This window comes from Watersipora subatra, chromosome 3 (genome assembly GCF_963576615.1).
Source record: "Watersipora subatra chromosome 3, tzWatSuba1.1, whole genome shotgun sequence".
Classification (NCBI taxonomy): domain Eukaryota; kingdom Metazoa; phylum Bryozoa; class Gymnolaemata; order Cheilostomatida; family Watersiporidae; genus Watersipora; species Watersipora subatra.
Window position 1 is genome coordinate 19,318,675 of NC_088710.1, and position 26,194 is coordinate 19,344,868.

The following is a 26,194-nucleotide window of genomic DNA, read 5'->3' on the forward strand; positions in this document are numbered from 1 at the left end:
CCATAAACCATCCTCGGCATGTGTTGCTGCCCTCCGACCTGCCCTGAAACGAACAATGAGCGGTAGTGTTGTTAGACCCTCGACTCCTTTCACAGCGGTTCCCCGACCAACTACGCTAAATACGGCTACTACCAATGTACACTGCAATGCTGAAGTTTTGGTACTTCGAGAGGAGTTAAAGAGGGTTACTGCAGAACGTGATCGCCTCCGCGAAGAGAACATTGCTCTGCGAGTGGAAAACCAAGGCGCTCGACAGACGATTGGAACTGTACAAGAGCACCTTTCCCAAATCCAGCAAATTGGGAGACACCTGGGAATGGCTAGAGATTTGATTCACAAATTTATAGGGAATTAAAGTTGTACGAGTTTCCAATGTTGAATTGGGGTAAAACTTAACAACTTCTCCTATTAATAAGTTTCGACGAATTGTCGAAGAACAAACTTATATGTAATTTCTTTTTGTTGGCAATCGATGCTAAGATCATGTTGATACTGTGTCGCATCTAGGGGCGGAGAATGTTATGAAATTACATTTTGGCGAGTCCAATGATACTAATTTTTATAGCTTATGTTCCTAGAATTATTTTTTTTTGTATTGTGTGATTTTTCTTTTGTGATCAGATGGCTAGCTTTACTTTTAAATGAGATAGCTTTTTGTTTTGCGTTTAACTCACTCTCTTTTTGATGATCATTCAGTCAATTCGGACGTGTTTTAAGAAGAGTGTGTTAGAGGTAAATAGAATTCCATCGGAATTGTTAATTTTCCTTGTCGTATTTGTAATTGTAATTGTAAATTGTATTGTATCGTTGTATTGTATGTTTTGAATCTGGGTTGATTCTACAACTTGTTGTACAACCCAGATAGTATTCATTTGTAATAAAGTAAATACTCACTAGACAAAGGACCCGTGTTTTTGATTTGGAATGATATTTATTTGAGATATATAACCAATTCCATTTCAGTATATACAGTAGGTTATATACATGTATATGCAGTATGTATACAGTGTATGTACACATAATATATAGATATATGCAATATATATATATATGTCTAAACAGTATATTTATTCATACGGTAAAAGAAACTTTTTAGCTCTTAATTGGCATAAGCCTGCAAATATAAAAAATAAAATTGTCAACTGACCTAATGAGCTTTTATACCTTTACAAGAAGCCTAACTGCATTAAGAAGCTATGTCTTCATAGGCGCTTCATCTTTTCCATTTCTATTGCACAAAAGTAAAACTGCCTATTTAGCTGTGAATTTTCGATTTGTGTGCACCTATAAAACGAACAAACTTCAAGCAATGTAATTGAGGCCCGTAACCACGAGTACTATAAAAGTCTTAATTAAGGCACTCGCATTCAACTGCTTTTGTCAGTTTGAGCTTTATTGGTAACATGTGTTTTTGTCTTCATTAACTTCTTTATGCAGTTGGGTTGAGTTGGCCGCGTCTTTTTTCTCTTTTCTGTCTTTTCAGCTATGGTGACTGAGTTGGGGGTGTGTTGCACGATTCGTGTAATGCAAGGCTAGTCGAAGCGGATATTTTTCTATGCAGTCATCTGGTGTTTCTATCATCGCGCACGCGCTAGTTGAAATCGTAGGGCACTAATGTAACGTCTAGTTTACCACCAACAGAGCGGAAGCACCGTTTCCAAACTCGTTAGAAACGTTATTTATAATCTTTGCGGGCGGCCTAACCGTCACACGCACTGTCAAAAAGATGAATGAATGATCGGCTAGAAGGAATTTTCCAGTTTTCACGGTAGTTTGCGTTCGTCACCACAACTTCTATAAAGAAGTTTATAGAAGCTCACAGGAGCATAAATTTAACCAAACACTAAATACACTCAATATCATTGAACGAACTTTGATTTTACATCTTAAAATGGCCTTCGATAAATTACTAACACAAATGCGTTTTTGTTGACGTCAGATAGTCACTTTGGAGAAATATCTCACACCTCTGTTCAAACTTTTATTGCGTCAGGTTTATATGGTAGGATTTTTATTTATACGTTTTTGCCACTCTTTGTATTTATCTTCTTTCTAAATGCGTATAGAAACTATGTCTTCAAACGTTTGCTCGCGAGTCACTAGTAGGTATTTCTATTTACAGAGTCATTCTACTTAATGCTCTTTTAGAAAAGTTTTAGCGTAATATTAATACATATTCTAGATATGACCAATGTCAAGCTTTGACAGAACTATCAGTTTGCTACTTTTTTGTTGATAAGGGCTAGGTTAAGGTTTTGTTACATTCATTCATCAAGTTGTGTTGGTGATTAATAGAACCGGATTATCAAGTCTATCCTACCAATTACTCTACAGCGTTTTGGGAATGGCTCAGGTTATTATCGAACGCAGATGGGCTGCTTTAAATAGTTATTGTTAATATCTACTGAAATGCAGTACAGTGATACTTCAACTTACGAGTGCTCCAACGCACGAGCAACTTGAGATACGAGTCAGCTTTTAAGCAAGTTTTAGCACTAACATACGAGCCATGTTTGAGATACGAGCACGTGAGTCAGTTGCCAAGTATGCCGGAGGTGTTTTATGAGAACAGCATCACTCTGTATTTTTCAACTGCTCAGGTTATACTTTTGTACCGTGTTTTTATGTGCGCGATTTTAAGGGCAGAGTTATGTGAATTAAAAGTACTGTGCGTTGACCAAAAGTTTGCCAGTAAAATGAAAGATAAAGCAAAGAAAAAGCGAGTGATAACAGTTGATATTAAACGGAAAGTGATTGAAAAATATGCGTGATTGAGCTAGCTCAGCAATATGACAAAAATACATCCACAATTATCAAACAGAAAGATTATATTCAGGGTATTTAGTTCGCAAAAGAAATAACCATAGTTTCTAAACGGCGCAGCGATCTTCATGACCGCTGATGGAGAGACTGCTCAGGCATTGGATAAAAGATAAACAATTGGCCGGTGACAGCGTGACTGAAACAATGAAAAGAGCCGGTGCTATCTATGAAAACTATACAAATAGACATTTGGACAAGTTGGTTAGTGGTCGTGCATTAACCCTTTGTGACGACACCTGTTTTTGTACTAATCGCAACATGTTGAAGGGGCGACAAAAGCAAACGTCCTTAGATATGTTTATCTTAAAACGGCCGGCTAGTCGTGAAAGCGAAACAAAGGAAAAATTAGCTAACCAGCGAGAAACTTCAAACTATTAACGCCGAAATTTTTTTAAATACGTCAAGTTAAAAATGAAAGTTTGCTTTTAGGTTTGTTTCTAAGTGTGTCTTTTAAGACTAATAAAATCCAAATTTATCAACGTCAACTGTTGTAATGAAGGATAACTTATATATTCCTCCCTGACAAATGTTAGCGTTAGCTGCTATTGTATGTATTTAATTTTACATTTTAATTAATCACATTTCCTTGCATTATTTTTATTTGTTGCTTTTTGAAAGCATGGGGTAAGTTAGGACAATAAACAACATGTTCTTTCTGTTACAATATATTGTTTTGAGTGTTTTATTTGCATTTTTAGAGTATGGAAACCAATCAATATATATTTAATTGTTCTATATATAAATAAATTGCACCAACATGCGAGTAAATTGACATACGAGCTCAGTCTCGGAACGCATTAAGCTCGTAAGTCGAAGTATGACTGTACCTAGATAAGGTCTGATTTTAGACACATTTCAATCGATGTACCTTGTTGATTAATGTAACCAGTAATGTGATCTTACAGTTGACATTTTTAGATGATGCAATTTAAAACTACAGTCCCAAAGAGGAATTCTTTAAGGAAATGTCAAGGGGCTTTCCCAAGACCCTATGTTTATTTTAAAACAAGAAACAGAAATAATAAGTTATGCCTTTAGACGAAATTATAAGAAAAGTAAATGTCAAAAATTTAAAGTATAGGCACCCTCTTGTTCTCTTGATAATTGACTCTTCGGCTTGTTCTGCTGAAACGTATCCCCGCCATGATGAAGTTGTGCTAAAAAAAGTGGAGAGTATGAGTGAATATTCGTCTTTTTATATTGACTAAGCGTCTAGGAGCCTTAGTGTCCAGGAGTGAAACTATATGTTTCAGGGCTTCAATTGTAAATCATGTAGTTTTTGGGAGTTCTTGGCTACTTCTTGTTGTTTTACGGCAGCGGAGATTTTATCATATGTAATCTCTAATTATAATCGCTGGTGTGGTGTAGACTGGTACCAGATGCGCATCTTGATATAGCGCTTAACGCAAGTTGTTATCATCCAGCACTGTCGCTGATAAAGGGTCAGGTTAAGGTTGGATCCTAAATTGCACTCTTTAGGAGTTAATCGATCGTTTTAATCTGGGCTCTAATTACAACCTTTTATCGATTATCTGACATTTTTTATGCAAAGTTCTCAATGTTCTAGTTGTAAAATGGGTAGGTTGAAATTTGGAAGTTGGCTTGTAATTGTGATTATCCCATCTCTAGAATTTGCAGATGCCCATAACTGTAGGAATCTGTTACAAAATTTGCAATGGTGATGTAACTTGTTATTCCCTTTACGTCTGTCTGTGCATGGCTGATATCAGATATATCATGGTGACATAGACAACAGCATATAGATGGCTTCACCTTTACCAGTAATATTCTAGTTTAATGTGATATAGTACGGTTGACTATACCTTATTTGTGATTAATACTAACTATTAATAATTATTAATTAATAATAATTATTCATTTCAGTCAGTTTTTCTCATTTTGTATCACATTTTCTTGCAGCATCTTTATATAGCACTTTAATATGTGCCTTGATATACTATAATATGTACCTTGCATGCCTCTTTATAGAGTATTGCATGAAGGGCATGAGAAGAGTGTAATGGCATTTGTTAACATTTATCAAAAAGCAAGTCAAGTATTACCAATCAAACATCTTAACCTAAATCTGATAAAAATGTTTTTATTGTGACTCAAAACCTCCATTTCATACTTATGTCTCTTAGATTATTGAAGACTACAGCAAAACGTCCTCGAAAAGTCTTCCTTTCAAACTACATGCACTTCTGTTTGTGAATAGCAGCTTTTCCAATGCTTTAAAAATCTGATAACAATGTTGTTCTTTATTCAAACTTTCAAATTTCCATTTCATGCTCATAACTTTGAAAGTAGTGAAAACAACGGTGAAAAGTTCTTGGATACTCTCCAATTCAAACTACTTGATATTTAGAATTGTCTTATCAACGCTTTAAATTGCAGTTTAAGCATCATGCTCCTCACCCAGTACGACATCTTGTTGGATAGATACTCCATTGGCCTGACTAAATCGTCCAATTTTTTTGTTTTGCAAGATCGCATCCAAGTTGAGTTGAGAAAAGGCTTGGATCATTGTTAAAATGATTAAAAGTGTAATTGGTATAGTTAAAATGTCTAAATGCATTCAAGTGACTTCAGAATATAAAATATCTGTGGTTAAAGGGTTTGGGACAGCAGCCAAGACTACATATTTTCTAAAGAGTACATACAGTAAAGACAACTTTATTTTGATACAGAGTAATTTTTATTTGATAATTACTTAACACACTTGTGCATGAGTAGGAGGGTGGGTCAATGACAAACACACATTGTTATTGTTATAGACAAGAAGCTGATAATATCATATTACAATGGGAAATGCGCTATGGGAAATGTGTCATTGTTGAGTTATTTTTTTATTTGTAGCTTTTCTAAAACTTTGTTCGAGATAGGCTACTAAGTCTATGAAAATTCTCTAAATTTGGTCAAACCTTGTTAATCCTTGTCAAAAATAGCTTCAATCGACATGATTATTAGTCCACTCTTTAAATACCTAGATTTAAAGGGGCATCATTTTAATGCAACTGTATAAAGGGTAGAATGAAAAGATAAAAATCTAAATTTTCTTTGAACAGATATAAAATATAATCGAATCGTTGTCACACTTTGAAAGCAAGTCAGCATTGTTGGTAATTTTTAGGCCCTGTTGCCAAGTTGATTGATGATGCTGGTATCTATATCCGCCAGTTCTGAAATGATGATCACCATGGAGGTACTCATCTACCCAGTGCTGTCTGTCATGTTCACATTATTGCTCTATACTCTGTTTGGGAGACGAGATGAGAGCATTCGTAATGTCAACCACAATCTCAACATCAACATTGACAAATGCGCTTCAGAACATTGTGTTAGGTATGCATAGCCTGTGCTCACCTAAAAGGTCGAGGGAGAGTTAATATAATTCCTATTTTAATATTTTAGTTTTTACTCTACCACTTATTCCTTTTTGGAACAATTATATTTAGCCACTTTCTTATGTCCGTTAGTGAACATTTGAAAGATTTGTCATTTCCAACTGTTGAAAAGTTTTTTATGATTGTTGATGAAATCATTTATTTTGAAAGAATTCCTGTGAAAGCTGTAAGCTTATACGTACATTATCAATCAAGTTGCTCTCATTGTGGTATAGGACATGATGAGTTATCTAATTTCTTTTAATGAATTTTGATGCGGTGTTTATAAAGTTTCGTTTTCCCATTAGAGTTACTGCAAACCTAAAAAATGAAACTTGGTGAAATGTTCTTCTAGAACAGTGCTAACTCCGATTCAAACTCAATCAACAAGTTGTCTCAGCAAAACTTTGGTTTTAACGAAATTTGTAAAAATATTAAATATTTTTGATTACTTTTCCAAGTAAATCTTTATAAAGAAAACTGTTGAATGCCATTTTTATATGCATTGTTTCCTTCGAGTTACGCGTATATGCCGTAAGGTCATTCAAAAACTGAAGAGGTCAATATCAGGAACTTCCTAATATGAAGTAATGCTGGTGTTTTCTGTGCCGTTATTCGTGCTTGATTTGTTGAAAAGTTCTAACACGCTAGTATATTATAAAACTATAATTATTTCTTTCACATATTCAGGTGTAAAAAGTACAAGTCTGTGAGAAAAAATGCATCTAATCGCTACAAGTCAGACATAGCGTTACGAACTGCAGTTACCAATTCGGGTGACAGAATGACTCATGCCATCTCAACCCTTCAGGAAGACATGACTTACCAGACAGATGACAGACAACAACCTAATATACTCTACGTTCCAGGACTACAGGCCACGCCTCTTTGGTCTGAGGATGATTTTGTTAGTGACATCACCATACTCGAGTCGGAGACTGGCGACATCGTCGATGAGTTTGAGAATGCGTACAACAACCTTTGGCCAAATGGCTGGCTCGTCAATGCGACGCCTAGTGGCGAGTGGGCAGTGTTCCATCTCATTAGTCAGGGTTCGTTTGTCAAAGCGAACTGTGAAAAATGTCCAAAAACCTGCAAAGTCCTAAACAAACTTATCTCTGCCATGAGTACAAGTCTAAACCTTTTCGCGAATGCAAGCTTTTCAGTCGTGCAGTCTGGTACGCATATTTCTGCACACTACGGGCCGACTAATGTGAGAATTCGATGTCATCTTGGACTGAAAGTACCGGACTCAGAGTTATCGTATATGACTGTTGATGGAGAGAGGTGCTCATGGAAAATGGGAAAATGTCTGCTATTTGATGACTCTTTTTTGCATGAAGTTCATCATGAAGACGAGAACGGGGAGGCGCGGGGAGTGCTCCTCATCGATATGTGGCACCCAGAGATGACTGAGGCCGAAAAAGATTTGGTAATCAACCTGTTCAAACTCAAGAAGCCAAAACCGCCGAGTGTTCCTCCTATACCATTACCTATAACTACGGAGCTCTAGTGAGGCTGTTCTTGTTTGTGTGTGCTATACGTTTACAATGCAGTTATGTTATTATGATAGTTAAAATTTGGGAAGGCTGTTATAACATCATAATTAAAAGCTTTTAGCTTATGTCTTTCTACCTAATTCACCTTTTTTGCTTTGCTGCACTATTTTTGGATATCCATTTTCCTACAATCGACAGTTGAATAGAAAATTAAGTAATCAATAAAAACCTATAATAGCTTTACATTGATCTTTGGCTGCGTTGGATTTAGCAGGCTGATCAGACAGGATGCCATGGTATCCTACGAGTAGATGATGCTGATTTGTTTTGTAATTTGTTAGCTGAAACTTTGGTTTGCCTTTACAGTATTAACTCTCTTACTCCACAAAGTAAGGCACATATAATACTATGGCCGATGTCTTATAGCATCAGTGTTCAGAATGGCGGTCATGCGTGCACTTGAATAGGCCGCGTAGATGAGTGAAAATTTTTTCACAATTTCACAACACTACATAACCACTACTTTAATGCTTTTAATGCTATGCTTTTCGTAATGCACAAAGAGATTTTTAATAATATTTTTTACATCCGAAAAGACATTAACATCCGTTAATGGCAATAATAAACCACTCTTGTCTACCCTAGGACACTTATGTATTCGCGGCATCTAACTTTCGCGTTTTCGCGATGTAATCCTTTCGCGAAAATTTAATGAGCGAAACTAAACTATCATAACGGACGAGCGAAAACGCGAAGTTAAATAGCTTTGTTCATTGATATCCACAATAAAATCGTAATATTAGAAATGCAGGCAACTTTCGTCTGTGGTTAGGATAAATGGGAAAATTCTGGTAAACTCATTATAGCTAATACACCGACTGAGCAGCATGGCAAAGCAATATCAGTTTAGTCACCGAATTTGTAACTGATGAGAATGAAAGTCTGGTAATATAAAAGTCGTAAAATTGAAAAATAATTATTGCAGTGATGAATTTTATTACCATCCAAAAACAATAACAACCCTCACCAGGTCCAACCACATTATCTCTTTCACTGCCAACCATGTACAAATTCGTTACCGGCCTAGTGCCAGCCATTTTACCGAAATTGCCGATATTGCTTCATGATACGTATACCGTATTTTTCAAGTTCTACTTTAATTATTTGTATAATCACGAAAATCTAAACTGGCTATTATGCCATCAACAACTAATTACCTGTTTTATGACTCGCGCGGGGTAGTTAATGAACTCACAGAAAAATGTTCGTTTTTAGATTAGAAATTCTCAAACAAAAGTTTAAAATTGCTTCGTTGTTTTAGGCTGATTTTATAGAGAAATTTTCGGACAACACAGTCAATTTCATAAAACACTTGAAGACCGTGGGTTATGTGGTCAACAAATAATAAAATCAGGTTACCAGACGATTGCTGAGAAAGTCAGAAAATGCGTTTATGTCAGTGACCACTAGAAAACGCATAAATGCGTTTATGGCAACGTAAGGGTTATACAGTTTTGGTTGTGAAGTTGGTTGTTACCTATCTATTTTCTTCTTCTTGGGATTAGAGTGTGAAAGTCACGGCAGGAGGGACCTAGACGTCATTGATAGTCTAAGAAACAAATGGCAGCAAGTGATCAAATTGAATTGTCGATCTCACCCACACATTTCAACCTGTGGTTTACAAATACGAACTATTCCCAAATCGAATTTTTTTCTTATTAGTGAACTGGACCTGAGGAATGTAATGTTTTTTCCACTGCATTTATTTTCACACCACTATATTTTCGCAATCATCAGAGCCACGAAATTAAGTTGCAGCGAAATTTTACTCTGTGTGCTACTCACGAAACTAAATACTAGCGAAATATAAGTGTCCTAGGGTATCACAAAATTGACAGTGAGACGCAAATTATGAAAAAATGTCTCAGACAAACATCTTCAAGTCCTTCATCCTTTTCCTGATCAAAGAAGTACACTGGTAAGGAATGATCGGCAGCCATACGTTTAGCTTTGCTGCAACAGCCTCATGATTTTCTCCAGGCTACCAGATAACAGCTTCACATATTGTGTGAATGTTCTGTATGCCCTGGTTTTATAAAATATTTTAATCGCTGGACTTTTGGTAAACCCTCAATACATGACAACCAGTCGTAAAAAAGAAGGTACAAACCATGGTTTTGTATTGCATGTGGACAATGCTAAATCACAAGTAGGTGCTGTTTACATCGTCCAAACTTGGCTCTGAACATTGATCTAAACAGTGGTATGTATTTGCAATACAAGGCCTCTTAAAAACTGCATGCATTGGGTTTTTTGAGTTTAACAAATGTTATTAATAATAACAGTTCAAGTTATTGTATTTTTTTATAGTTTTGTTTTAATGACGGGCCAATTATATTTGATGTAGTGAGCCTATCTAGCAGATTGTTGAGGCAAGATTAGCATGAGAACCAGGTAAGAGTCATACTGCTCTCTAACACAGTGAAGGACATGCACCACGACTAGCCAATAAATACCAATTATGGGTGCAGATGCAATGTCTTGGATCAATTTCATTTCCTTCTTTATTTCCCTTAATTGTCCTTTTAGAATAATTTGTTGGCCATTAAGTCAGCTGGTCAAAGAAATACTGTAAAAGTTAATACAAGACTGCATATATTAATTATCTAAAATAAATAAATTTTGGCTTAATATATTGAGCAAAGAGTGTCAACAACATAATTGCTAGCAAGAACAATACACTAATGCAGTAGGAAAATTTGAGAAGCACCTTATGAATTCGAATGCATCATTTAAAATCCTTTAGAAATAAAAACATAGTAACAAAGCTATTTTGCAACAAGTAGAAAGAATATACAAAAATACATGATCAATTATACTTTAATAAAACGTGAAGCGAGAGATTGGTGAGCATTTCCTGAAGTAGATATACTTAATTATTACAAGCCATAAGAGATACGTGTGATATGATGCGTTCGCCTAAAAATGGCGACCCAGTTGCATTGGCAAAATCTCGTCTGCTGAACCAAATTTGCCTTTACGTGCTGCTCTAGAAAACACTGTGAAGACTCGTCCACCACTGTTGGGTTTCAGCCTTCGTTGCCTGATGTTTCTGATATAAGAACTACTACTGTCAGGGTGGGTTACAACACCCCTATAGTTGCTCTCCAGTAGGAGAGAAAGTCGATCTCTCAGACCGCCCACTCTCTCCTGAAAAGCTTGACTACCGTGGTAGCCTGTGGGGGTCACAGTGTCAGTATCAAGTCGAAGGTCACACAAACTCTGAGTCATTAGGTTTTTAGAAGGACTGGTAGGAGACAAATCCAAAACCGACTGACTGGAATAGAGACTACTGGTGGTGGCACTGTTTGGGCTGTCCGAGTCCGATTGAAGTCGACTACTCAGTGAGCTGTTCTCACTGGCACTCAACACTAAATTCTGTTTGGGAGTTGCAGTTGGCGGAAGATTGAGACCAGACGTACTTTTATAGATGTCCGCTGCTGCCTTTAGCTTATCATTGAGCGTCACATGACTGAAATCATTGAAGAGATCTAGAAACATGCCAACAGTCCTCGATTTATTCTCATCCAATTTTACCTTTAGCTTTGCCAGCTCGTCCTCTGTCGCTGCCAAAGCCTCCTGTAAAACAATGAAAGTCTAAACTAATTGGAAGTAATGGGACGAATTATGTACAGCGCACCCCCCAGTTGCGACGTCTTTGTGTTACGTTGGTTTTTCTGCCTTACCATGATATTTTTTCGTCCCCTCCATACGGGCACTTTTTTCACCGTACCTAGTTGATTATGTGCTCTGCTAGAGAAAATATTAGTAAATAACGTAAACATCTATTTATTTGTTAGTGTTTACAGAATATATTAAAATTTAATTCAATTTTGTAAAGCTAGTAAATAGAAATACTGTATTACACTACATTCCGAGCCTCTGATTGATTGTAATAATTTTCATCATTGTAAATAGGAGCATATGTTATTTACATACAAGCTCAAACAATTTATATTAATAAATATGCTTATATTGATATATAATATTGACATATGATATTGATATATAATATTGATAAATAATTTTGATATATAATGTTGATATCTAATGTTGATATATGATACATATATATCGATGTATATGTATGGTAAAAATTTAAGTTGATTGGTTGGAGTTGGAGTGGTAAGCTATAATGATACTATTATGCTCAACAGTGAATTTCGAAAAATAGCTAAAGTTCGCGAATGATTTAAGAAATAATCCGCTGATACTATTCCAAATACTTCGTTTCCAAATCATTGCCATTACCGATATCACAATAAGAACATCTCTACTCATACCGCTGCATCAGGTGCATCTGTCTATCGAATTCAGGTTATTTCGAGCATCAACTTTCATGTAACTGGCAAACATACAAGCATATTCGGCCTTGGTCTCAAACAACTATGGTCTCAAACAGTCATTATATTATGTGTAAATAGCATTGTGCTTTATTGTTCAGAGCAGCTGAACAATAAATTGTTTTTCCGTCATCAAATGACTGGTCGAAATCACAGTTTTTTTGAAGCAGAGGCCAAATATGCAGGTACATTACAACCGATTACTAGACGACATGCCTCAAATGACCTAAAATTTGGTGAATCTACACAAAAAACTCTGCTTAAAAACATGGTGTTTTACCCAAAACTAGCGCAATAGGACTGTAACGTTTTTACCACTAGAGATTTGCCACCATGTTTTTTACCTCACGATGACGCCTTGGGCAAACCATCCATAGCTAAGATGGAATAGAAAAACAAGTCTTTACTCAACTACTATTAAGATTTTACTACAAAGTTAAGTACAAAGGGTTAAGTAGTTAAGTACGAAGGGTTAAGTAGTTAAGTAGGTTAAGTACTACTACTAAGGGTGAATTACTGTATTTGATCGGCGCAGCAATCTAGTTTGTAGGGCTTCCTGGTTTATTTAGCAAATGTTAACATTGCCAGGCCTTCTCCCTTTCCCTTATGCATTGGTTAACCTTGAAACGGTCTCCGTATTTCCCGCGTACCAACTTCGGTCCAAGCCTACATCTCCGCCTTAATTTATAAATATAATATTTAAATACTCTAAAATACGATGTAAACTTCCAGTGACTCAATACCCAAAAGTATTTACAACAAGCGACGTTTTAAGGTTTTCAAAACATTGGAGTTTTATATGTGAAGGTAAAAAGGATGGCTAAAATTAAAGAACGAGCAAAAATAATATAAACTATACAATTTATGTTACAGCAAACTTTATATCATCTATAGTTACTCTTGAGATCTTTATGACCTCCATATCATCATTTAAGTATCGCGGAATCATCACTTCGTTTGTATGTCTCGAAATGATGTAAACGTAAAACATTGTATTATTATTATTATTATTTTACATGTAGTTACTTACATAAAATCTATATTTATATAGTTTTATACAATGAATTCATTTTAGTGCTAAAGGCAATTTACCTGCAAAATTTATTAAGTTGCCGCAAGTGTTTGGACTGTAGAACGGAATCAACCGATCACATTATATTGCTCCAACATACTATAAGTTTAACATATGAAGCAAATATTGTAACAAATGGTGTAACTGGACTGCTTAGTTATTACATACAAATTATTTTATAAGAAACTAATAGAATGTTTAAATTGTTTCATCAGCTCAGAACAAATGGCTCAAGCAAAGCTATCGTAATTTTAGTCCGGACCAAAACAGGACAGCATTAGACCATAATCATTACAGTCTCTAGAGGAGGCAACATTACCTCTAAGCGTGACACCTAATGACACTTGACATCACACTCGTAAGTAACTTTACCTCTAAGCGTGACACCTGATGACACTTGACATCACACTCCTCAGTCTTTAATCTATGCTTCACCTCCATATCCTGATAAGTTCCTGTCAGTTCTTCAAGAGCAGCAATTATGGCTCTTACTTCCTCCTGCAAGAATAAAGAAGGCAACTCCGCATCTGTAGCTAGTGGCCACTCTAGAACAGGTGTTGGCAAGGATTCTAGACTGCTAGACCATTTTGAGGAGTCAAGAAGGTGCACTAGGCTGGAGGAAACAAGGTCTTCAACAGAAGATAAAGTTATTAAAATATACGATACGATCGATTGGAAACATGTTTCTTCGAGATGGAAGCAAATCAGGAAGCGCTCAATAACAGAATGTCATTTAGATGTTCATCTATGAGATGAGACTAATGCATGTTCTTACAATATTTAATCTTCGAAAAGAACTGCTTGCACGAATAGTCAATAGTCAATGGTCAAACATTACTATTACGTGCTTGGCACGGGTTAACAATATATTGAAAGCTGAGATCGTGGCAATTGCCTGTGACAGCTATTGAGAATGGTGCAAGAAGAAAACTTGGACGAGAGAACATCTGTGAGTTGCCGACAGGCATCTGCTTCAATTTTTCAACACATGCGCAATTGTTTCTGCAAAAACTGCAATAAGTCAGTTAGGGAGGATGCCGTTAAAAACAAGAAGCTGTTAGGCGGATAGGAATACTGGCCAAGGGGTATCCGGCCTAAAGGCCTGAGCTTTCTCTAAAAGAAGTCGAGAGGTATTTTAAACGATAAGCACTGTGAGCAAAGGCATTCTCCTATTCTTCTGAACTGTGTTAATTACTCAGCGATTATTTATAAAACTTTTATGATGAACCTTGTGGTTTCCTCCACTTTGAAGTATGACAGCCGCTATAGAGAAATGGGTACAACATACCTGCCCATTGATGTATTTGCTTTCTATTGCCTTGTGTTCATCAATCAGTACGGTATTATCTTGAGACAAAGCTTTCATCCGCTGCCTCTCATTGGCCAGCTCATGTTCAAGAGACAAGATGTCGCGACTCCTCTCTCCCAGCTCATCATCCTGACAAAAAGCACACACACTGCGTATGTAATTTATACTGAGAGCTATCATAAACCAACTGAGATAAATATTACTAAACCTAGAAGTCTACACTCGAGACGAAACCATGAGACAGCGCAATCAAAATAACTAACTGCAAGAGAGAGAAAAGAATAATGACAGGCCCCTTTGAGCAGCATCTTTCAAACAAAGAATATAGTCTCTCTAAAAAAAATTAACATATTTAGTTTAAATTAAATTTATAAAATGATATGAATTAAATATCCCTAAATAAGTTTCAATAATCGAGTCTTTGACTTTTCTTCTTTTTAAAGCAATCAGCAGATGATTGCAAACAGCGTGAAGAGGTCGGTGTACAGCGGCGTGTGAAATAACCTGGACCCCTTTGCTGAAAAACTGAAATTTTCATGACAACATTGTTCCTCATTGTGAATTTAGTAAATGGCCATCAATTACATATATGTATATGTAATTGAAATAAGTAAATATAAATGTGTGTGGTGTAATCATTCTGTAATCATCTGTAAAAATTGTTATCTTTAACCTTTAAAAGAAATATTCAGAATTTAGACTACATAATGAAAAATATAAACATAACTTTACAGCTGTTTGGTTAACATATTTGAAATCAGGACAAAATGAGGATTAAGTTAATATATAATTCATGATTATTGACTAAATTCACAATGAGTGACAGTGTTGTAAATGAGAATTTTAGTTTTTCAACAAAGGGGTCCAGTTTATTTTGCACACCACTGTATTCCTTCATTCTGTGAAACGACGGCGCAATTGCAAGTCTATAAATCTGCGTAATACTTGAACTGCATAATATTATGTCTAGGGGTGCAATAAACCTGTTTTCTATAGTCATACAGATTCTATTCACTAAGCAGTTGATAGCATTATATGGATAACTGGCTGGCAACAATCAGCTGTAAAACCATTACACAGTATAATCTCCATAAATAGCATGTATAGGCTATATTTATGTAATATACACTTTCATTGCTTTACAATCATAGCCTCATAACTCCGGTAATACCTGTTGAGAAGGACCCATTATCACACCCACCTTATCATCGAGTTGCTGGCAGAGGCGGGATATGTCATGTTGATATCGAAGGCATTCCTGACACATGTCAGTCAACTGGTGGGCTGACAAAGATGGCATGGACGAATGACTAGTGAGAGCAGGTGATTGCGGTGCTGATGAAGGCAGAGACTTTGGTATAATATCCGGTGATAAGTCTGCAACAGAGGGATAACTATTCATTGCACTTGTTGACACTTGTCATGGCAGTTCCATGATAAGATGGTACTATATCCAGAAAGTGTAAGACATATTCACTATTACTACATCAACCCAAGTCAACAGAAATGGCGATTTGTTGATTGGCCACCTACTTACTAGTTTCTTATAATAATATTCTGAAAAACATGGTAGCTAGATACTTAGCAACATGGATGTTTTTGTAAACTCACCTCTTCACCTTGATAAACATCAACGCTGTTTATAATAACCCTTTCCTCCTTACCTTGCCTATGGCTGACCCAGCTTTGGTCCCTGGATCAACAGTTATGAGCTGCTCAGCCATTGAAGGAGGTTACGAGTTGGCTAGTATGATAAAAAAGCAAAGATTTTCACATTTCAGTAGTTTCTCACAACATTAATAAAGGAAATCTTGTTATAACTTTGCTTAGCAAACTTAGCATTTTAGTAAAACAAAATAATTCGACTCTAAAGAGAGAATCGAAAGACTGAAAAATCTAAAATGTTCATGAACAGGTGCATAAAGTACTGTGAGACATATATTTGAGATTTTCATCATTGAAAGCTGCATCCTGTTCTGTTCGAATGACTGAATACAGTGTAATAGCAAGCCAAACCTGATAAGCTATGAAAGATTACCTGAAGGGGGTCCAGGGACTATCTCACACTGACCCAGTAAGCATTACATGAAGGAGGTCCCGGGGCTATCTCATAATGACCCAGTAAACATTACCTGAAGGGGTCCAGGGGCTATCTCATAATGACCCAGTAAACATTACCTGAAGGGGGTCCAGGGGCTATCTCATAATGACCCAGTAAACATTACCTGAAGGGGGTCCAGGGGCTATCTCATACTGACCCAGTAAACATTACCTGAAGGGGGTCCAAGGGCTATCTTATACTGACCCAGTAAACATTACCTGAAGGTCCAGGGGCTATCTCATACTGACCCATTAAGCATTACCTGAAGGAGGTCCAGGGGCTATCTCATACTGAGCTAGTTTTGTACGAAGACGTGCTGTCTTTTCTTTTTCTTTTTCATATCTCTTCCTCCACTCATCCGCTGTCAACTCCTCATTCACCTGAATTTGGTTCTTGATTGTCTTTGCCCTAGACAATAGTGAGAGTCATCTTCTCATCAAGTGAAATAACCCTTTGCACCCATCACTGATTTCTACCCATATACTGGGCCGCTAAATACTGTCAGATATGCAGCAGCTGCTAACCAGACTGCAGACTATTCAATGATGACTAGATGATGTAGCGTGATGTAACCATCTTATGTAACAACCATGTGACTTGCGGTAAAATAATTGATAAACAACAACAGACATACCGTAAAACCTCTATTTGAGCGTAATACCTCTATTTGAGGGCCACCTTTATTTGAACGCTACATCTACTTGAACTACATCTACTTGAACGCCACCATAGGAGAAGGGTTGAAACATAGAGCGCCACCCTTTAATTGAACACCACCTCTATTTGACTGCCACCCTTTAATTGAACACCACCTCTAATTGACCGCCACTTTGACATTTTTTACTCTTCACGAACCCATAAGTGATTGGGTAGAAAAGTATCCACAAAATAGTACTAATAATGACTCAGTTGCATCATTAACAATAATGTCTTTCGTTGTTGCTGTTCATAATGAATGTGCATTTTCTAACTCGAAAGCTTTATGGTTTTCCGTTAAAAGCTTTGAAAGTAATACCATAAAAATAATTAATAACTGTACTGGGCTAATAGTAGTTCCTTGTTTAATTCCATTTTGATATTTCCATATACGTGAAAAACGTTTTAGCAACTACGCCAAAATATTTACTAATATTTTGAAGCTAAAAATGCTTAGCACGCATGTGCAAGATTACACAAGATTACACGAAGCCCTCTTTAATTGCGTGAACAGTGTATTCTAAATGGCAACAAGTAAAAGTTTTGATTGGCTAAAAAATTATTTGAATGCTAATATTGACTAGTTCATCAGTGCAGAAAAAGAGTTGAGGCTAGAAGACACTGTGAAAAGTATTGAACAACCAGAAGATGAAATGCATTCAAACAAAAGCACCGATCAGAATGCACTGGCTGCACAAATGATGCGAATATTTTTAATTCAAAAATGTTAGTTTTTGTTTCTGCATGTATTATAAATATGGTTAGTTTATGTCAGTTGTTCTTAAATATATATTTATAGCATTTGATAGATTATTATTATATAGCTTATAAATTTGCAGGTTTATGACATTTTACTTAATAGCATCCTTGCGGTAATCTGATCTTACAATGGATCGGAGCTCATAACTCCTCTTCCATTGCACATAAAAAGCCAGTTTTGGCTGCAAACTGTAGCAAACATATCAATGACTGCAATGAGCTTTTATGCAACATTATCAAATATAGCTGTAAAATAAAAAAATGACTTCAAATTTAGAATGAAATAAAAAATTGAAAGCTCCAACAAATTGCTCACAAAAAAATAAGATCACCATAGGTTGATCGCAAGCAATAGATATCAACTGGTAGAGATACTTATCCCTTTCCCAATGCCTATTTAGAGAGTTACGACAAGTTGGAGGTAAGTTATTGCAGCTTTGCATTCAAAAGGGTTAATGTCGCTTCGCCCGAAGGAGAGTGCAAAATATAGGCAACATTTGCTTTGCCGTAGAAGAGTTAAATTTATCTTCCTGAAATACTGACGAGCTATTTAAAAAATACGAGGCCAGCCTCTATTTGATCGTCACTTCTAATAAAGTACCACTATAAGGGAAGGGTTGAAAAACAAGTGCCATGGCATTCAAATAGAGGTTTTACGGTAACATTCAAAAGTATATGAAGCTGCTTAAAATCAGTAATCCTTTACACTGATGTTACTTGCAGCAGCATGCTGTCGATAGCGTGCTGCCAGAGATTAGAAACACATCAATAACATCAAATCGAGACATCATGTAATGTCATCTAACGTAATCATAGATCTCCCTTTTTGAATTTTTAGGTAGAATTGACTGACCGTAACCCACCTATAAAAAGGCCAAATCGAGGCTAACTACCAACAACCTTCAAATATAGTTTGCAATTAGCTACAATGATAAATTACAATAAAGCCTATAAAAATCCAAAAACCTGTTTCGTGCAATTTAGTAGAATGTCTTATGTCTATAGGAACACAAACATGGTTGGAAAGTTAAAATTTGATACCTTTGACCAAACATTAGTGAAGATCTCGTTTCTGCCTCGTTCAACACAGAAGGGGAGCAGCAAATGAAAATAGACGTTCTTGAGTTACCACCAAGACTCTGCTGCAGGATTCTTGTTAACTTGCTGTCCCGATACGGCACGTGGTTTTTCTGTACAAAATAACAAATGGCTAATATTAAGAGAAACTGGAAACTTAAGTGTTAGACAAAAACATACATATAATATTAATTAAAGATAAAACATATAAATACATTTGCAGTACAAAATAAAGACCAATACATTGCTTTAGTTTTATAACATTTGAAAATCAACCACATAAGTGTCACTTCAGCTCTAAAGGTCACAAATTTATCTTGACCTCATTTATTAAAGTTACAAAATGTTGACATGATTATGGTCGTTAGAAAATCTATCACAGCCCGAGGTTCATAATAACTAACACACTTATAATAGAGTATACATTATACAAATTGTAAAATAAAATTCTGATTTAAACAATTTGCGACTAATAGCATTACAAGAAAAAGAAATAGCACCCATTATATCAGTCAACTGATAGACTAGGTCTCAACATCTAAAAATATCAGCTACACCAAAATAGCACTTACATGTACTCACAGACGCGTGATACAACTATAGCCACCTAACACGATGTAGTCGAGTCCAAGCGCTGCCTGATCAGTTCTCACAAAACTGCGCACTTGTAATTGGCTAAATATCAGCTATCTTTGGCATGGCGCCAGCAACATTTGAATAGAATTCCCGAGACAACAGAAGTGATTGTGCTCATAGCTCAAGTTGATGCACACGTGTTACTCATTGTACTAATGCAACAACATACGTGTAATTGCATCAAATGTGTCTCACAACTGCATGATCTTGTTTTCCTTGTTCTATGACACAATAAAAATATCCTGGTGTCTGAGTTGAATCAATGAAATGAACAATGCATGACTAAAAACCTCCCCGACGAGAGAAAGAATAACGCACAGTCACTTTCTGATTAAGGCATGATGAAACCTTATTTACTGCTAGGAGCGCACAAACATTCAGTACAGATGTGTATCAGCTGACAGATGCTAAATATGAACACTAATAAGGGTCAACCCCTGATAGCAAGGGGTCAGTAGAAGGAACATGTTAACGAGTGAGAAAGAGATTGAGCGAGAGAGATTTGGTGTGCAGTAATACCTTTGGATAGCGATTGGTTCTACTAATCTGTATAATTATTTGGAAATAAAAACAGTGCCGCATACTACTTACATACTGACTAAAACAAAATAACTGTTCAATGAATTTATCAGCTGCGATGTACAAGGTGTGAATAAAAGTAATTTACGAGAATCAGAATCCATAAGATATTTATATCTGAGTGATAAAGGTGTCATTCAGTTTATTATCTGTTGGTCAGTAGGAAGTATCTGAAGTAACAGATGCTGTTACTGTATACTGTATAAAATGATGACAGAGAAGTTCAAACAGATGAGCGGAGAAGGTACAACTCCAAAGTGGGATTTTCAGTTGAAATAAGGGCTAGCGCGTCTAAACCTATATAACCAGTAAGGATTCCTGACATTCTGCTGGGTGACTAATGAGACTGTTGTCTGTCTCCTATATGTTTGAGTATCAACACTACGCTAACTTTAGCCTTTGGTCAACATGATATGCCCTGTTTGAGCATGGTTTGAAAACAGACACTACACTGTGTTAGGCTACACCTCTTTACATCTTCTAAGGATGACCTTCGGTATAAAACGAAGGGAACCTGAGAACCAATGAGGTCTATGCTTAACAAAAAACTCATTTTGAAGTCTATATGGATGGTAAGCAGTAATGTTTGTGGCTTCATAGACCCCTGCTGAGTAGGCCAAGATGCCACACCCTTAATAGTCTTTTGTTACATGGAAATTCTTAGGGCAAGTCGGATTGTAGCATACTACTAAGTGTTTCCTGCTGATTTTACAACATTTAAAACTACCCACTTAAGTGTCTCTTTAACCCTTAAGATTACAGGTTCATCTTGCTCTCCACTCAGTGAAGTTACGAAAATTCTGACGTGGTTGTGCTTGTTAAAAAATCAATCACAGCCTGAGGTACATAATAACTAGCAGGAGAACTTTTTCTGAAACATTCCGGACGTAGCATTAGCGGGCTGCTCCACGTGAGAACAAAAAATTGGTATGCGCTGTTAATCTTTTGTTTTTATAAGAGTGTTTATGCCAGTTGTGTTCACAAGTATACCAGACCAGACTTGTAAAGGATGAAATAAGTAGGAAAAATAGCAACAGCAACAGCAACACTATGACCATATAGCATGGGTCACATGATCAGATTATGACTAGATGATTAGACCAGGCTGAAACGAAACTGTAAAGTAGCGAGCGTCCATATTTGATACTGGGTTTCCGATAGAACCCGGAGTGTTTTCATAAACTAGTGCCATGAGAAGTGTTATATTGAGCCTTTTATTTGCCTTTTATTTCACATGACAACATCACGTGTCAAAACAATAACCACATGGAGTTGAGTCTGTCATCAAAATAAAGGGATCCCAACCTACGACATTTTCGTGATGGCTGCAATTAACTGTTCGTTTTTGAGCTTTTAAGAGCTGGTAATCACATTTCCACATATTTTGCACCTACAACACAGCAGAGTAAGACATGGTGAATCTTTTGATACTAAATAATTGTTATGTGAATTTTGTTGCAAGTCAACCTTTAATAATGGCCTAAGCCGTGTGAGATTCTTCTAAATAGTGGCATAGCTGAAAATCTGGTAGTTGTCACCCCTACCCAAGTGTGCAGTGCAACACTAAAAAGACGCCCTTTATACAACCCATCCAACCCAATCTATACTGATACGATTGAGCTATTGTGATAGGACCAACTAGTTCAAGACCTGTAAACAACAGGTTTTACATCTAGAATGACACTCAAGGTAAAATTAATCATAAATAGTATGCTTATACGACTGCCCCTACCTGAATACACCCAGTGGTTTTCTTACAACATACACATGGAGACAACATAAATACACCGATAAGTATTAAAGGACAGAATATTTATCTGAGAGCAAAATTATTCGATCACAAGAGTAATCGTTGGGTAAGATGCTAGAAAAAGTTGTCTTACATTTCGACTAGCAGCAAAACCGAAGTCGAAAGTCAAAACATGACTTCCTATTGACACTGCCCCTCTGGTAGTTCCATCAGGGGCAATTTTAAAATCATCGCAGTCTAATATTCTGTAATATAAGCGCTATATTCCCTGCAGGAGTATAGATTGTAACTCATTAGAATTAGTACTCCTGCACGCAGAGTGACAAACCAACTGTCACAAATTCTACCCTTAATTGTACAAGTCTGGTACATGTAAATGTAGTTTTACAATCGCTCACATTTTCTTGTTTCTAATAATATTATTGCATGTGGCTACACTTAGTATTGTTTGTGAACATATAGCATGGTTTGCTGTGACTACTACATACATTGTTTATTTCAATACATGCTCCGTACATGACACTGCATGACTCATCATACATGACTGAAGATTGTGCAATGGATGTGGAATGCGCATGCCCAATCAAGAATAATCTAGAAGTTTTGTTTCTCAGCAGACAGGGCTATTCAGTAAGAATCAATCCTAGTTCAGAAGTTAATCAATCAGAATATTGATTGATTAACTTTTGAACTGAGAGTGTTCTGCTGAGACACTATACTCAGAGCAAACTTAGTTGTAGTGCAAAGATAGATTGATGTTCATCATATCATTCTGGTGACACCAACCATACACATACATTCCCTAGAACCACAGCAAGTTTCAGACCAGAGACTCAATACATGCATGTTTGTATGATTATAATTTTATCATCGAGCTGTAAACTGAAAGCAGATGTTTTCTGTTCATACTTGGATTTCTTTCAAGTGAATCACAACAAGGAAAAACAATCTCGCCTTTCTGACCTTTACTGCTCAAGTTAACTTGTTATCGTGACAATCAGGAGTAAACAGCATTATATACGGTAGCTGATTATAGTAGCCATTCCAGTAACACAAACATGCTGTGAATGTACAGCACGCACCTGGAACAAGAAGACAGTTTTCGAATTCCATAATAAATAAGCCAAAGGGTAGGATGGAGAGTTTAAGAAAAACTGGGTGGAAGGCTAAAAGGAACAGGGGAGGGTATAAGGAATGGGGTGGAGGCAGGAGAAATGGGGTGGGAGCATACCGGCGGAATGAGTACATTATAGAGCTTTTTACGTTGTCAAATCCTGTCAACTTCAATATATCTGATAATTTTCAACAAAAGTTCTCGAAACTTATTAAAACATTGCACGTAGAAGTGAAAGTGAGACCGATGTCAGAAATTAAAAATAAACACCAAAAATATAAAAACTGAATACATGAAGTAAATCTAGACTATATCTAATGTAAGTTAAAGATTGACTTGCAACAAAATTCACATTACAGTTATTTGATATGAAAAGATTCACCATGTCTTACTCTGCTGTTTTGTAGGTGCCAAATATGTGGAAAGGTGATTACAAGCTCTTAAAAGCTCAAAAACGAACATAAAATCGCAGCCACACGAGACCGCCGTAGTTTGAATGCTCTTTTCAAAACGGCTCAAATGTGATGTAGTTGTGAGAGATGGTTTCTGTTTACACTTTCACGCAACCTTATTCAACGAAATATTTTCACAAATATACTTCACGCATTCAATAAAACTATGTCTATTGTTCTTACACGTCTATTTTATCATCATCACAATGCTGTCACTTTTAGCAGTGATAGCTTATAACTTAACGTAAAAACTCGTTTAATTTTTTAGCCTTAGCTTGAAGGAGTACATATCATTGTCTGATAATCATGACGAGCCTGTTGGTCACTTGTGATAATCGAAAAGAGCTGCAGAAATTATTTGCGAAGTATTGGGTCACTTGATTAGATTACGACTTGCCGATTAGACCAAACCGAAACAAAACTGTAAAGTAGCGAGCATCTATATTTGATACGAGGTCTACGGTAAAACCCGAAGTGTTTGTCATAAACTAGTGCTACGATAAGTTTTATATTGAGCTTTTTATTGGCCTTTCAATTCACGTGAGAACATCACGTGACAAGACAATAACCAAATTTCATGGCTACGTCATCGAAATAAAGAGATTCCAATCTACGGCGGCTTTTCGTTTTTGAGCTTTTAACAGCTTGTAATCACATTTCCACATATTTGGCACCTACAACACAATAGAGTAAGACATGGTGAATCTTTTGATACCAAATAACTGTGATGTGAATTTTATTGCAAGTCAACCTTTAAGGTAAGTTATGAATCACATGCTATCACTTACTACCCCTGAACCTACACATTTTAAGCTTACATTTTCATTAAAATATATCTAAGGTAAATCAATGATAAAAACCTTTTCTCACTAATTAGTACATTGTTTACTTGGTTATTACATAACTTATGTTTAGGTTTTTTCAAGTTTTAACATTTTCTTTTTTACATAGCTTCATTTTCATGAAGCGTGGTGTGTGAAATAAACTACATCTCTTTGTTTAAAAACTAAAATTCTCATTTGCAACATTGCTACTTATTGTGAATTTATTCAATAGACATAAATTATATAATAAATTAATCCTCATTTTTCCCTGATTTTAAATATGTAAAACAAACTTGTTTATTTGCTAATTTTAAGTCATATACTGAATATGACTTTTTTATTCTAAAGAATGCATGGATCAGCAAATCATAAATTTTGTTAAACACGATCATCTACAACTCCATGAAAAACTGTGTGTCCTATGGTGATTCCTCAAAGGAATTACAACTCCTGAGAAGAATATCATTGAACTACAGAAATGTAGAGGTTAACACCAGGTAACAGCAGACTAGACTTCTTTTAAGTGTGAAGTTAGAAGATTTCTGATCACAACTAACAAAAGTTTGTTAGTTGACTTATATATAATAATGACGGACAGGCTCTGAGACGCAACGTAACATAAAAACTACACCAACTGAGTGCTGGTTCATCATCAAGTATTTGACAAGCAGCTTGAAATAAAACTGGAATAACTCCACAAGCCCATAATATTCATTATTCTCTTATTTTAGTGGCCCTACTAGTAGCCTATTGTCTATGAAGTTAGCGCTTTTTGACAAGGCTAGACAATAACTGAAAAGGCAGTAAGCCAAAAGTTTCTGGAACATTCAGAGGGTATATTTAGCAGAATTTCGATTCGATGACAGCATTAGCCATGAAAAAACTGAAGCTTCACCATTCGTATGTTCAGTTTGCATTTCTACAGTTAATCAATCCCCTCCTATAATATTGATCACATGGGTGTAACGAGTTTGTTACCAAAAGTGGACGACTCCAAAAAACATGTACAGAAAATATTATTTCCGGTGTTTAATAGATTTGCACTGGTTAGAATAGGAAGAGAGATCAAAGTAGCAAAACAAAAATTTCTCAGTCAACAACTCTAAATATAGAAGCTTCTCACTCTAAATATAGAAGCTTCTCACTCTAAATATAGAAGCTTCTCACTCTAAATATAGAAGCTTCTCACTCTAAATATAGAAGCTTCTCACTCTAAATATAGAAGCTTCTCACTCTAAATATAGAAGCTTCTCACTCTAAATATAGAAGCTTCTCACTCTAAATATAGAAGCTTCTCACTCTAAATATAGAAGCTTCTCACTCTAAATATAGAAGCACGGAAACTTACATTTCCCTCTGACAAGGCTGAGATGACATTTCCTAGAGCTGACAGGGATTTATTGATCTTTTTGGCTTCCCTCAGAGTGATTCCTTCAGCACCGGATTTGCTTACCTAAAGCCACACATTAATATATGTGCTATTACACATGATTCCTCTATGTTTTCTGGCTAAAGGTATGACTTGATCCTGAACACAAATAAACCTTGAAACGTGCTGAACAAATTGACAACACAAAATAAATCGTTGTCAATTTCGTTTTGCCTTCGATGAATGACTTGCGGAAACATTCCTAAAACGACTGTTTCCTGAAGTGATAATATTGTGTAATAAAGTGAAAAGTGTAAAAACCCTGCAACTCTTTAAAAAACCATT

At 36.1% G+C, this 26,194-nt stretch overlaps 2 protein-coding genes across 2 annotated transcripts in view; one reads left to right on the forward strand and one right to left on the reverse strand.

The window, feature by feature from the left end:
* Window positions 1-1,762: 1,762 nt before the first annotated feature.
* On the forward strand, window positions 1,763-7,951 carry LOC137391138 (aspartate beta-hydroxylase domain-containing protein 2-like). The gene is made up of 3 exons (XM_068077502.1): window positions 1,763-2,002; window positions 5,957-6,168; window positions 6,900-7,951. The coding sequence occupies exons 2-3, from the start codon at window positions 5,978-5,980 to the stop codon at window positions 7,720-7,722; spliced, it is 1,014 nt and encodes a 337-aa protein (XP_067933603.1). The 5' UTR covers window positions 1,763-2,002; window positions 5,957-5,977; the 3' UTR covers window positions 7,723-7,951.
* Window positions 7,952-10,254: 2,303 nt separating this feature from the next.
* Window positions 10,255-26,194, reverse strand: part of LOC137390357 (kinesin heavy chain-like) — a 38,293-nt gene continuing 22,353 nt past the window's right edge. Inside the window, exons 8-14 of the mRNA XM_068076690.1 lie at window positions 25,829-25,933; window positions 19,090-19,238; window positions 16,856-17,001; window positions 15,694-15,869; window positions 14,472-14,621; window positions 13,556-13,681; window positions 10,255-11,347 (exon numbers count right to left, since the gene is read on the reverse strand). Of these exons, the coding sequence (XP_067932791.1) occupies window positions 10,688-11,347; window positions 13,556-13,681; window positions 14,472-14,621; window positions 15,694-15,869; window positions 16,856-17,001; window positions 19,090-19,238; window positions 25,829-25,933 (1,512 nt within the window). The 3' untranslated portion in view covers window positions 10,255-10,687. The remainder of the gene's footprint in view (window positions 11,348-13,555; window positions 13,682-14,471; window positions 14,622-15,693; window positions 15,870-16,855; window positions 17,002-19,089; window positions 19,239-25,828; window positions 25,934-26,194) is intronic.